The sequence below is a fragment of the Carya illinoinensis genome, chromosome 6 (genome assembly GCF_018687715.1).
Source record: "Carya illinoinensis cultivar Pawnee chromosome 6, C.illinoinensisPawnee_v1, whole genome shotgun sequence".
In the NCBI taxonomy this organism is placed as follows: domain Eukaryota; kingdom Viridiplantae; phylum Streptophyta; class Magnoliopsida; order Fagales; family Juglandaceae; genus Carya; species Carya illinoinensis.
In genome coordinates, this window is record NC_056757.1 from 2,998,788 (window position 1) to 3,011,967 (window position 13,180).

The following is a 13,180-nucleotide window of genomic DNA, read 5'->3' on the forward strand; positions in this document are numbered from 1 at the left end:
TTACAGCCGCTGGGGGATTGTTGGACTTGACTTCCAGCCACGTTCAAAAACGACACCGTCTGCTTAAACCCAAAATTAAAATTATAAACAATTACTCAGCGCACATTTTCATACCTCTATGGATTACACTGTAAGCAACGAAGCTTAAAGTGCGAGCGAGCTCACGGACTCAGCTCGAGCCTAGGAAGAGGAAAAAGGAGGATAGTGATAATGGTGGTTTTTGGCGGGAAGAAGGTGGGCCAGGTGGTGACTGGACTTGGCGGTAACGGTATAGGCCAGGTTCTGATCGCGGTTGCGGCTGCCTTTCTGCTCCGCCTGTTTTCGGGCCCCGGTCCTGCTCTCTTGCCGGATACCGAGCCAGAAGACCGCGAAGACAACGAAGAGTTCGACGGAGATGGAGATGCTGGTGAAGCTCCGGTCCCCGGAAAGGTTTTACCAGTGACAATTCGGTGGCGGAGCATCACCTGCTCCCTCTCCGATAAATCCTCCACGTTGGTAACTTCATTTTGTCTTTTTCTTCTCTTATGGATCTTTTTCATGTATGTGGAAGACCGTATGGTTGGTGAGAAGGTGGCGAATGAGCCAATTGTGATGAGGTTTGATTCTTCATTTAGTTAAAGGTCGGAAAACAAATGTTGAAGCTTAGCAGATCCTTCTGTAACTGTTTGGCTTAGCTCGTTTCAGCAAACAAGAATAGAATGGTTTGGCTTTCAAAAACTTTGCAGCATCGTCAAGAACTCTGATATTTCTTTCCACAAATAATTAAAAAAAAAAAAGAATTTGAAATGCTGAAATATGGGATTGGATGCGGTCTGCTCCCAGTTTTAGCTTACAATATGATAGAGAATTTTTAATTGTAGTGGCTAAATTTTCACTACTGCGTATTGAATTACTTGAATAATTAACCAATTACGTGACGGAATCTTAATCCTTAGGTTCGATTTCTACTACAAAACGTGAGTGGAGAGGCAAAACCAGGAAGACTGTTGGCGATAATGGGGCCATCAGGGTCAGGAAAAACAACTTTGCTCAACGTTCTGTCCGGTCAGCTGACAGCATCGCCTCGGGTGCATTTATCAGGCCTTCTGGAGGTCAATGGAAAGCCTAGTTCAAACAAAGCTTATAAGTAATGCATGTTTGGTCAATTATTGTTTTGTTTGGAAATTATTTTGTTTTTAATTTTGCTGGGGGTTCGTAACTTATCCATAAAAAAATTAAAAAAAAAAAAATCATTGATATTGGTATTTGCAGGTTTGCTTATGTAAGACAGGAGGATCTTTTTTTCTCGCAGCTAACTGTTCGGGAAACGCTTTCTCTTGCTGCTGAGCTTCAGCTTCCTGAAATATCATCTGTGGAAGAGAGAGATGAATATGTGAACAACCTCCTATTCAAACTAGGCTTGGTGAGATTGCCTGGACTTAATTTTAATTATTTGTAAGTAATAGATTGTATCAGAAGCAAACGTTTGGATAGTTTATGAGCACACCAAACGTCTAGTATATGCCCTGCATTGCAGAAGCAAGATCAGGTGTAGGGCTGATTTCCGCTGAATTTTTTTTTCAGCTTCTTATGAGTATCTGGATTTGACCTGTAGTTCACCAACTTTTGCAGTGGACATGCTAATTGCATGATAAATAGTTGTGTTTTGGATTGGAAAATCATGCTATGCAGAATACTATGCATTGATTTTCTAAGTAGTGTCTGCTATCCCATTGAGAGTAATTGGAAATGAAAGAATTTACTCAAATCAAATATGCATAAGAAATTTGGGTTCTTATGTAATTTTGTTTTTGCCGTTGACACTTAATTCTTTTTCTTCAAAAGGTCAATTGTGCCGATTTCCGTGTTGGTGATGCAAAAGTTCGTGGAATCAGTGGGGGTGAAAAGAAACGCTTATCTCTGGCTTGTGAACTGATTGCAAGTCCGTCCGTCATATTTGCTGATGAACCAACAACTGGTAAGCATATGTATTTAAATTCTGCTCATGCAATATGCCTCGCTAGCTCTCTCCTTACATAATGTTATGTTGCTTATGTATCAGATTAGACACTTTATCTGGCATTTAGTTTAAACATACTTGATAAAAAATAAAATGAATCATGTTCATGTTCATATTTGAACTATGGTTATGGTTAGTAGTGATTCTCTAACATTTCCATTTGCCAGACATGAAGATCAATGATAGTACCTCTGAATGAGAGAAATGTTTTTTTCTTAATTGTTCTCTCTAGAATGATATAGTCTAAATTTGAGTAGTGCAATGCAAGGTAGAGAATTATATAATGAGTTCTATCCGTGGTAGTGACCACTTATAGCCTATAACTTACGACCTCTTATGTAAATAGGTAAATACTAAATTCTCTTTGGGATACACACATGATATGAGAAGTCTCAATTTGTAAATCATGATGTTCAAAGAGCTTTACTATTTTATCCATCAGAAACTACAAGATAGCACATTAGTCCTTATTTCGATTATTAATCAAAACAAAGTCCTGTTTCTCTTATTCACAAAATTACTTGTGTTTTTCCTTTAGGTCTTGATGCTTTCCAGGCAGAGAAAGTGATGGAAACTCTTCAAAACCTAGCGCTAGATGGACATACTGTAATCTGCTCCATTCATCAGCCTAGGGGGTCTGTGTATGGTAAATTTGACGACATTGTGTTGCTAACAGATGGTGCTCTTGTTTATGCTGGTCCTGCACATGAAGAACCACTGAAATACTTCTCTAAATTTGGGTAGTTAGCTGAACTTTGTTAACTCTATATTCATTGTTCTGTTCCCTGGATGTTTTTTATGGTTCCCTCTCTGTTTCATGTGGCTAATAACTTCATCTCTACGTCAAGTTCTAACCTTGGTTTCTCAATGACAAGATGTTATGAACCCATCGATGGCACGAGACATATAAACTTTCCCTTAATGCATTGTTCCATAGACAAAATACTGGCATGTTTGACTTTTCTTGATAATTTCAGTTGTGTTTGGGGCTACTCAACCGTGCAATGAATACTGGCTATTAGCCACATGAAACAGTGAGGAAAAATAGTCGATTCAATCTATTGGTTGGTTTAATACAGAGGTGTCACATAGCCTTTTGAGATTTTGGTTCCACACATAAAAAGTTTTCTTTTAATTTTTTTTTTTTTGACAAGTAAGAATAAAGTTTTACTAAAGCAAGAACTATGCCTAGCCCAAGTACACAGGAAGTATACAACTGACCTAGTTACAATTAGGAGCTAGAGATGGATAAAGTTGTCTTCTGATTAATATTAATTGACCTTCAATTTCAATATATTTTTGAACGCCCATATGTTACTGTGGTTTTGCCTCTGCAACTTCTCTCTTATTCCCAAAAAAGGAAGAAGAAAAATTCCCCCCGGGGGGTGATAGTGATTGAGAAGAAAAAAAATGTTTCCAATGGTGCATCCAGATGGCATTTGATGAATGGTTTGTGAATCTCTACCATATTGACTGATAACTTCTGAAAGTTTGATAATGGTTGATTCAACAGGCACCATTGTCCAGATCATGTTAATCCTGCTGAATTCCTAGCCGACCTCATATCCATTGACTACAGTTCTGCTGAGGGTGTTTCTTCTTCTCAGAAAAGGATAGATGGTCTTGTTGAGTCATTCTCACAACAATCATCAACAATTCTTTATGCTACACCAATCACCAAATGGGAAATCTCCAAAAGCAGCCCAAAGTTGAGCAAGAAAATTGTAATCAAGAGGAAGGGAGGTTGGTGGAGGCAGTTCTGGTTGCTCCTTAAACGTGCATGGATGCAGGTTAGTCTTTCTACTAATATCTATTATGCAGGTATCTGTTTATGTATTGCTCAGATGAAAGTGACATGATAGGGATCTGGATACATGTTTTAGTTCCATCCACCAACACTAAATTGAGGAGATATATTCTTGTAGTTGCTCTCAATCAATGAGGCAAGGCATGAATTACTATGATGACATTGTATTGATTCACTGTTGTGTACTTTATTTTTATATTGTTTTATCGACCTATCCTTTAACAAGTCAAGCAAAGTCTCTGACAACTTTAAGTCACTTTTTTTTTTTTTATCTTCAATTACTCAAATATTTTGCACCGGACCTACAATTAGAGAGATGCATATTTGGTTTTATGATGAGTTAGGTTGTTCCCATGTGAATGAAACTTCAGCTCTAGGTTCTATTTGATTGATGCTTTTCAATGGCTGACTAGGCTTCTCGTGATGGACCGACAAATAAAGTTCGGGCAAGAATGTCAATTGCATCAGCAATCATATTTGGATCAGTTTTCTGGAGAATGACAAGATCTCAGACATCAATACAAGACAGAATGGGATTGCTTCAGGTGTGGAATGTTCTCAATACCCTAGGAGTCCCCGATCCTTTTCTTGATTTATTTTGCTGCGAGCTTACACAAGTAATTGTGCCGTATTTGGTCACCTTGATATTTAGTAGCTACTCAGATGTGTGTGATTTGGCAGAGCCTTGGAACTATTTTCAACTGTAGTGCTTCCTGTTGTTGCATAATCAGTGACATTATTCTGTTCTATGGTATGCTTGGCTGACATTCCATGCTGCTTCTCCTTTTCAGCTGTCTTTGAGTTTCACAGTCACAATCTTATGGTATTGCCAAAGTTTCCCAGAATTGCTTTAAGGGCTTGTTTGGGAATGGAATCTCATCTCATCTCAAAATTTTTTATAATTTCATTCCCAAGCTTCACTCAAACACAAACACTTTTCAATTCAAATCTTCAACTTTTTCATCTAATAATTAGCTAATCATTACAACTTTCCCAAACTTCTAAACTAAACACAAAAAATAATACAAATTTTTCAAATTTCAAAACAAAAATAATATTAAAAGATTATATTCTAACAATATTTTAACTTTATAATATATTTATTCTACTTTTTTTCTCGCCTTTTCCAAAACTCAATAAAACATATTAACTCAAACTTCACTACTATTTACAAACCATTTTACTACCATTCACAGAATTATCATCTCATCTCATTCCCCAAGCATTCCCTAATTTGAAATAAGTGGTAACAATTTTGAATTGGAAAACCTAGAAGGGTAAAAAGAGTGTTACCTGAAGATATAAACCATAGTTCAACCATGTTGATAAAAAAAAAAAAAAAAAAAAAAAAAAGAAATTACTTGTGTATTGTCAAAAAATGTCAACTTGTAAACAAAAAGTGGTTATACACTTCCAAATGGCATCGCTTGAATTTGTGAATTTTCTGCTTTGGAGATGTCACTTGCTAGATCATACTATGAAGTGATTCTTATGCGTGATAATCGTATGCATGTGTTTGTTGGTGGAATGTAGAGTGGTAGCACCATCTTTCAAAATACTCTATGTTGAAGTACATGGTGAACAAACAAAGAACATATCGGAGCTCTCTGATCATAGATATATTAGCCGGCTGTATTCAATAGACTTGGCTAAATCAACAATTTCTGAAAACAATGACTACGTTTTTTCATGTGTATTTAGGAATTATCACACTTCTGTACTTTCTTTGATACCCTTTCATGTCCATAAACCTCCTAATTCTCCTGCTGCTCATCCGTTGTTGAAAATTCAATCATGTGATGCTGTCATACTAAAAGTCAGAAACTTCTCCCATAAGCCTGCATGTTCGTTTTCTTATATGGCAATATTTGGTTAATTCAAATGTACTTTTCATTGTTTCTTAGGTTACAGCAATAAACACTGCGATGGCTGCTCTTACAAAGACTGTGGGTGTCTTTCCCAAGGAACGTGCCATAGTAGAGAGAGAGCGTGCAAAGGGATCTTACAAGTTAGGACCCTATCTGCTTTCTAAATTGTTGGCTGAGATTCCTGTTGGAGCTGCTTTTCCTTTGATATTTGGTGCTGTTTTGTATCCCATGGCTCGTCTTCATCCAGGGTTGCCCAGGTGAGTATGATAAGTCTACCAACTGACATAAGATGCAGTTTTGCAATGTATGCATTATTCTATAAACCAAGTGGGTAAACATGTATTTCAGTATTAAGTCTTACCTTTTTGGTTTTCTAACACAAGTTGCAATTCTTCAATCTCAACATTAATGTGGGAAAACATTTTCATGATATTGTGAGTTTTTCTTTAAAATGACCAGAAATAACTGGAAATAGACATGCATCCAACCTTTATAGAAGCTATAATGACTCCCAATACAATGATTGCTTTGAAAGCATGGTTTAAATGGTATAGAAAATAGTTCCTCCAAATATATTCCAGAATAGATTGATGACTATATTAAGTGGATACACCATTTTGTTCTTCTTTCGCAAAATTCATAAACAGCTGCTTAGTAGAAAAGATATAAAAATGTCTGGAAAGACTAGGAATGGCTCCCACTTTCTTCGTTTCCATTATTCTCTCCCCCCTAGGTGGGAAGGTCAGGTGAGTGAGGAGTGAATTAGAAGGTGAAGACTGCATCATCCCTAAGCACAAGGAGACCTGAAGCCATTCTGCACGTTACCAACAACATATATTATTCTCTATTTGTGATCCTACAGATTGATATATTCCCCTCCATCTGCCTGAAATACAAAGTGTCTTACATCTGGGCCTGATAAATTTCTCAAGCTGTTGCAACTTAAGTATTGACTACCTTATCAGGGTAAAAAGTCAGGTTGCTTCACTCAAAGCGTAGGACCTAGGAAAGTGTTTTAAAATGAGTCATTAGGAAGCTGTTTAATTGCAGTTCCCATCTCTCACGCATTGCTGCTTGCAGTGTAAGGTAGCTTTAGGTAAAGAGTTAATGAGGCATACGTTTCTCCATGTCTTTAGGTTGCAGGGGACAGTAGGCAGATTGGCTTATATGAGCAGAAAGGTAATACTTAGTTCTTGGGATATGAAAGTTGAGGCTTGGGTCTAGGAGGCCTAGATATTTCATCATGTGAAAGCATCACTAAAAGACCCATAGGAGCTGTAAACAAATAAGATGTATTAGAATTGAAAGTTATAAAGGCTTGACTTGTCCATTACAGTGTTTGCTGAATTGATAAAGGGGTCTCTGTTTTTTATTAACACCCGACACTCTATATAGTTCACTAGCTGCTTACTCCTTTCTTTACCGTTTGATCTTTGTGAACTCTATGAAGGTTAATGTTTTACGTTGGGCAATAATCTATTTCAAGTTACTGACTCAGAACTTTGACATCTAGGTTTGGGAAGTTTTGTGGAATTGTGACTGTGGAATCGTTTGCTGCATCTGCCATGGGTCTCACAGTTGGGGCAATGGTCCCAACCACTGAAGCAGCTATGGCAGTTGGGCCATCTCTTATGACGGTTTTTCTTGTATTTGGAGGTTATTATGTCAATGCCGACAACACACCAATAATATTTCGTTGGATTCCTCGCGTTTCTCTTATAAGATGGTAATATATCGTTATTTTGCAGTTTTAAAAAAGAGTTTTATGTATACAAAATTTGTATTTTTATGGTAGTTGTTAAGGGTGAATATGTTCATATTTTCTTATTGATGACTCCTCTATTCATCTTGCACTTTCAGGGCCTTTCAAGGGCTTTGCATCAATGAATTTAGTGGCCTTCAGTTTGATCATCAGAATGCTTTTGATATTCAAAGTGGAGAACAGGTAAGGGAGTACACATAACATTTTGCTGTTAGTTATAACTTGTAGTGAAATAGATGTCCTGTCCCTTAAGAGAACAGAACACTCACGTAACAATGTGTTCCCTATATTGAAAATACTGCAGCTATTTGCGTCGTGTATAACTAAGTACAGAGCTGAATCGTAGGAAGTTGGAACATGACCATTGCAGTACTGGGTTTAATTTTGTGATTTAAATTATTCTGAAATTAGATGAATTGATTATGCTTCTTTAATAACCTTTTTCTTCAATACACATCTTTTTTATACTTCTTTTTTTGCGTCTCTACGGAGGTTTGCTCCAAGGACCTGAAATCTATTCCGGAGACATTCAAATCCATTTCAGAAACATGCGCGTATAAGTCAATTGTACCTGTTAAATGATCTATAAGTATGGTAGCAAAATATAATCAACCGGCCAAAATAGTTATTTCTTGCTATATGTTGTATTATTTATTGTGTTAGATACCATGTGTATTAGAATAAGTTTCTTTGCATTTTGCAGGCACTGGAGCGGTTCTCCCTTGGAGGTAGTAGCATTAAGGAGACAGTTATTGCTCAGAGTAGGATACTCTTATTTTGGTATTGCACCACTTACCTCCTCCTCAAGAAAAACAGGCCAAAATACCAGCGGCTTGAACTGCCCCCTCCTGACCAAATCCAACCAGAGCCACAGCTTGAGCCTCTTGATACCGAGTTAGTCGGAAAAAACAGCCCACTCGAACCTTCTTTGCTCAAACAGGTCAAGTCAAACCCGAAGCTTGAATCACCTTCAATTGACCAAGTCCGACCATTTATCCTAGAAGGTTTGTAGTTACTTGGGTATTAATAATGTCGTTATTAGATGTACAACTATTCATTGATTTATCTCATACAGGTGCTAAATAAAGAAGATGTCTTTGCCATAAAGGAGAGCCTCGTGAATTTCATGAGCTAATGACCTGTTTTATAGTACTTTTGGAAACATTCATGTCTTGATTGTGGATGCTTTCTCATTGGTTTGGGAAGTTCTTCTAGAATGAATGGAATATGTAATGGCTCATAATTCCATTTTAACGTCTCACCCTAAGCATTACGGCTGAGAAGAAAAGGTACTTAAAACTATTGGCCATTGGTATTCAGTGACATAATGTAGATTTTATATGCTTCCTATCATGTTGCGCACAAGTCAAACATATATTTTTTTTTTTATTATTATTTTGGAGAATCATCCAAATGCACGTTTAAGGGCCAGCTTTAAAATCAGAATAACATCATCGGTCGACGGTCTCATTGTTAGAGGATATCAGACATAAATTCAATACAAAAATTAATGGTTAGGGTTGAGAGATTTGACCTCTTTAATTAGAAGGTTCGGATTAAATTGATTCATAGATGATCCAAAAATAATACTTGACACGTCTCAAAATTAAATGTGACGAAACAATTCAGACAAATTTTGTCCCAACTCGCAAGTGTCATTGAAATTCAACAGATGGTTAGACTATTTAATTAAATGACCATTTATGATAGTTATTTGTAACGAAAATAACTATTTATAATAAAAATAAATTCATTTTGACAAAATAATTGATTATAAATATACAAATTTTTTGACGATATAAATTGAACTTGGTGTAATCCGATTAACACATGATAACATAGATTCTCAGTACTCCTCTCTCTCTCTCAAAAGGAAACCAGAGCTTTGCCAATCGCCCAATTTAGAAAGTTTTTTCTTTCAATGGGGGGAGGGGGCTTAATGCTTCGGCTCCACCCACTTCCCCTCCTTGCTGGCCACGACCTTGTTTATTTTAGTTTATTTGTATTTTTTTTTTTTTTTGTTTTTTCTAATTTTTTACTGTTAGTACCGTTTCTCTTTATCGATTTGCTGCTTTCTGGCAACTTAGGGCCAACACACACCCCTTCTTCAGCTTCTCCTAGTGCCGGTCATCCAGTTCGCAGACGAAGTCTAGCCATATGTGCGGCGCGTACGCTTCATGCGCTATAGCATATGTGCTATTTATGCTACATGTGATCTTCACGCACCACCCTGATTCAGAGAGCTCTCTGCCACCATACATAGCAATTTAGGGATCAGCAACATCGGATTTTTCAGATCCAACTACTCTCTTCACTCCAGATGTCGCGCATGGCCTACACATGCCGCGACCGATAGTAACGTCCACTCTTCGACAAATTGTCATAGTTTTCAACTGCTACGTTATGTTTCCACTTTCTCTAATTAAGAATCGAGTGAAGTGGATGTGACAATTCCTTCCAGCCAGTTCAGGTCAACACGTTGCAGCACACCCCTCTTAACAACAACTTTTAGCTTTAGTTTTACAGTATGTTCATCAAATAATTTAAAAACTATTACCAAGAGATCTCCCTTTATGGGAAATGGGCGGGAGCCAATCTTTTCGTTCAAGATTGGCTCCGATTACTCACTTTATTCTTTCCTTTTTATTTTATAATGTGTGTTGGTTTTGGAAAAACTATAAGGAACTCATACTCCATCGAACTTGTATTTTATATATGTTAATTTATCTATAAATGTATTATTTGCTAAGAAAAAACATAGATTATCAGTGTTATATAAAATTATCAATATGGGCAGTAATGGGAAGAAAGAAAGTCAGCAGCATTAACCTATCATTATATGCTTCCTATCATGTTGCGCACAAGTCAAACATATAAATTTATTATTATTATTATTTTGAAGGATCATCCTATTGCACGTTTAATGGCCGGCTTTAAAATCAGAATAACATCATCTGTCTCATTGTCAGAGGATACCATGCATAAATTCAATACAAAAATTAATGGTTAGGATTGAGAGATTTGACCTCTTTAATTGGAAGGTTCGGATTAAATTGATTCATAGATGATCCAAAAATAATACTTGACACGTCTCAAAATTAAATGTGACGAAGAAATTCAGACAAATTTTGTCCCGACTTGCAAATGTAATTGAAATTCAGCAGCCGATTAGACTATTTAATTAAATAAGCATTTATGATAATTATTTGTAACCAGAATAATTATTTATAATGAAAATAAATTTATTTTAATAAAAAATAATTATTTTATAAAAATATTTAATTATAAATAAACATATTTTTTGATGATTTGAATTGAACTTAGTGTAATTTGATTAACACATGAAAACATATATTATCAGTAAATCTCTCTCGATAGAAAACCAGAGCTTTGCCAATTCCCCAAACCAGAAAATTTTTTCTTTCACTGGGGGAGGGGGTTGGTGTTTCAGCTCCACCCACCTCCCCTCCTCACCGGTCTTGTTTATTTCAGTTCATCTATGTTTTTTTTTAATTTTTTACTATTAGCACCATTTCTTTTTGCCAATTTGTTGCTTCCCAGCGACTTAGGGCGAACACGTGCCCCTTCTTCAGCTACTCCAGGTGCTGATTGTCCAGTTGGTGGAAGAAATTCGCCCATATGTGCGGCATGTACACCTCAAGCACGGCTTATGCTGCACGTGATCTTCATGCGCCACCGCGATTCAGAGTGCTTTGTGCCGCCACACATGATTGTTTCAGGATCAGCAACATTGGATCTTCCAAATCCAACTGCTCTTTTCACTCTAGATGTAGCACATGGCATGCACATGCCGCCACTGCCAGTAACATCCCCTCGCCAACAAATCGTCACAATTTTTAGTTGTTACACTATGTTCCTGGTTTCCCTAATTAGAGATCGAGTGAAAGTATATGCAATAGTTCCTTCTAACCAGTCCAAACCAACACGTTGCAACACACCTCTCTTAACCGCGGTTTCCGTAGTCTGTTCATCAAATTATTTAAAAACAGTCACCAAGCAATCTCCATTTGTGAAAAATGGGTGGGAGTCAATCTATTGGCTCCGGTCACCCTCTTTATTCTTTTTCTTTTATGTTGTAATATGTGTTGGTTTTGAAATAATTATAAGGGGCTCTCATTCTATCAAAGTATCAAACTTGTATCTTGTATATGTTAATTTATCTATAAATGTATTATTTGATGAGGAAAAACATAGGCTGTCAGTATTATATAAAATTATCAATATGGGCAGTAATGGGAAGAACGAAAGTCAGCAGCATTAACCTATCATTATTAATGAAAGATGACGAATGTGGGAGACAAATATCATAATGACAATGTTAATTACTTGTGTAATCCAAGCAAGCAAGCGATCCCACATTGTCATTCATGATTCATTCACCATGACTTCCATAATTTGCTCAGATCTCTGACACCAATCCCACTATTTCTTCCAAGAAAATCGAAGCCCGCCGACATAAGAAAATGCAATAATATAACAGCAACGATGCACCGCCATCCAGGGTCCTAATAAATATAAACAAACGCCGCCACCCCGCCCTTCCTAGAGTCAACTGAGAGACGAGGAAGACTTCTGCGCGCTTTAAATTAACAATAATAATAATATAATAATTAAAACAATCAGAACAACAACAATATAATATATATATATATATATATATATATATATATAAAATAATAACAGCATAAGACTTCTGCTTTTAGCAACTATTTATTTATAATGCGAGATGGAAGGAAATAATTAATAATATCGAGCATCCTTTGCAATATTCATTCCTCGATCGGTGGCTAAATTAATATTATTACAGCATTTTCTACCATAAAATTCGGCCTTTGGAGTATGAGGAATTGCTAGCTAAGCTCTATCGATTGCTTCTACCTAAACTTTGACCTTAATTAGTATTTATAATTCAGTATTTAATTTGAAATTCTATAGCTAGTTTCGCTTATGATCCCTATTCTCAAAATTAAACCAACATAAACTCTTTAATCATATACATATAACAAATCCTAAACATAGTCGGGTCCAATCAAGTCCAAATACATAAAAAACTTTTCATCCATAAAATATTCTTATCGATTCATTATTGCTTTTGAGTGGTGGAGTATTCTCAATATATTTCACTAATATTTATTATTTTTTTATTTTTTTATCTATTTTTTATTATTATTTAATATTTTATTGTTATTTTTTTATTTTTATTTTTAATATTCATATAATATATGAGATGATCTAAGTACCTAAAAGTAACCTAAGCAGTCACAGATTTACAAAATAGAATCAAGCTCCACACAAAAATACCCAACACTTCAGCCGTTTCATAGTGAGTGGCAGGTGACCTTTCTCATTAATCATAAGAGTAATATTACGTATAGTTATAGAGTATACAAATACCGTACAAATGCTTTAAAAAATAATAGAGTACACAATTAAAAAGTTTAATTTTTTTTTACATAAGTATTATATTAATTTCTTTTTAAAAAAAGACTGTTACGGCATAGCTTGCACAACTACAATTACAACAGCAGATATCATTTCTCTGATCAAAAGAGATTATAGCTAGTTAGGTTACGTACGCGCTAAAAGTTCAGCTGTGGCCGGTTATTGATCACACGGTTTTGAATCATTCCTGGTTGCCTAACAAAGTTTTTCGTTCAATCACATGTCCCATTACTGCTCTTTTACTTTTCTTTTCGAAGAATTCTCTTTCAATCTATAAGTAG

The 13,180-nt window shown here is 36.0% G+C and overlaps 1 protein-coding gene across 1 annotated transcript; it reads left to right on the forward strand.

Annotated features, from left to right (window-relative positions):
* The first annotated feature begins 103 nt into the window (after window positions 1–103).
* Window positions 104–8,789, forward strand: LOC122313532 (ABC transporter G family member 7). Its single transcript, XM_043128621.1, has 12 exons — window positions 104–495; window positions 936–1,126; window positions 1,252–1,402; window positions 1,825–1,957; window positions 2,538–2,739; window positions 3,513–3,789; window positions 4,220–4,351; window positions 5,711–5,931; window positions 7,188–7,400; window positions 7,535–7,619; window positions 8,140–8,440; window positions 8,512–8,789. The coding sequence occupies exons 1-12, from the start codon at window positions 211–213 to the stop codon at window positions 8,520–8,522; spliced, it is 2,202 nt and encodes a 733-aa protein (XP_042984555.1). The 5' UTR covers window positions 104–210; the 3' UTR covers window positions 8,523–8,789.
* Window positions 8,790–13,180: the final 4,391 nt, after the last annotated feature.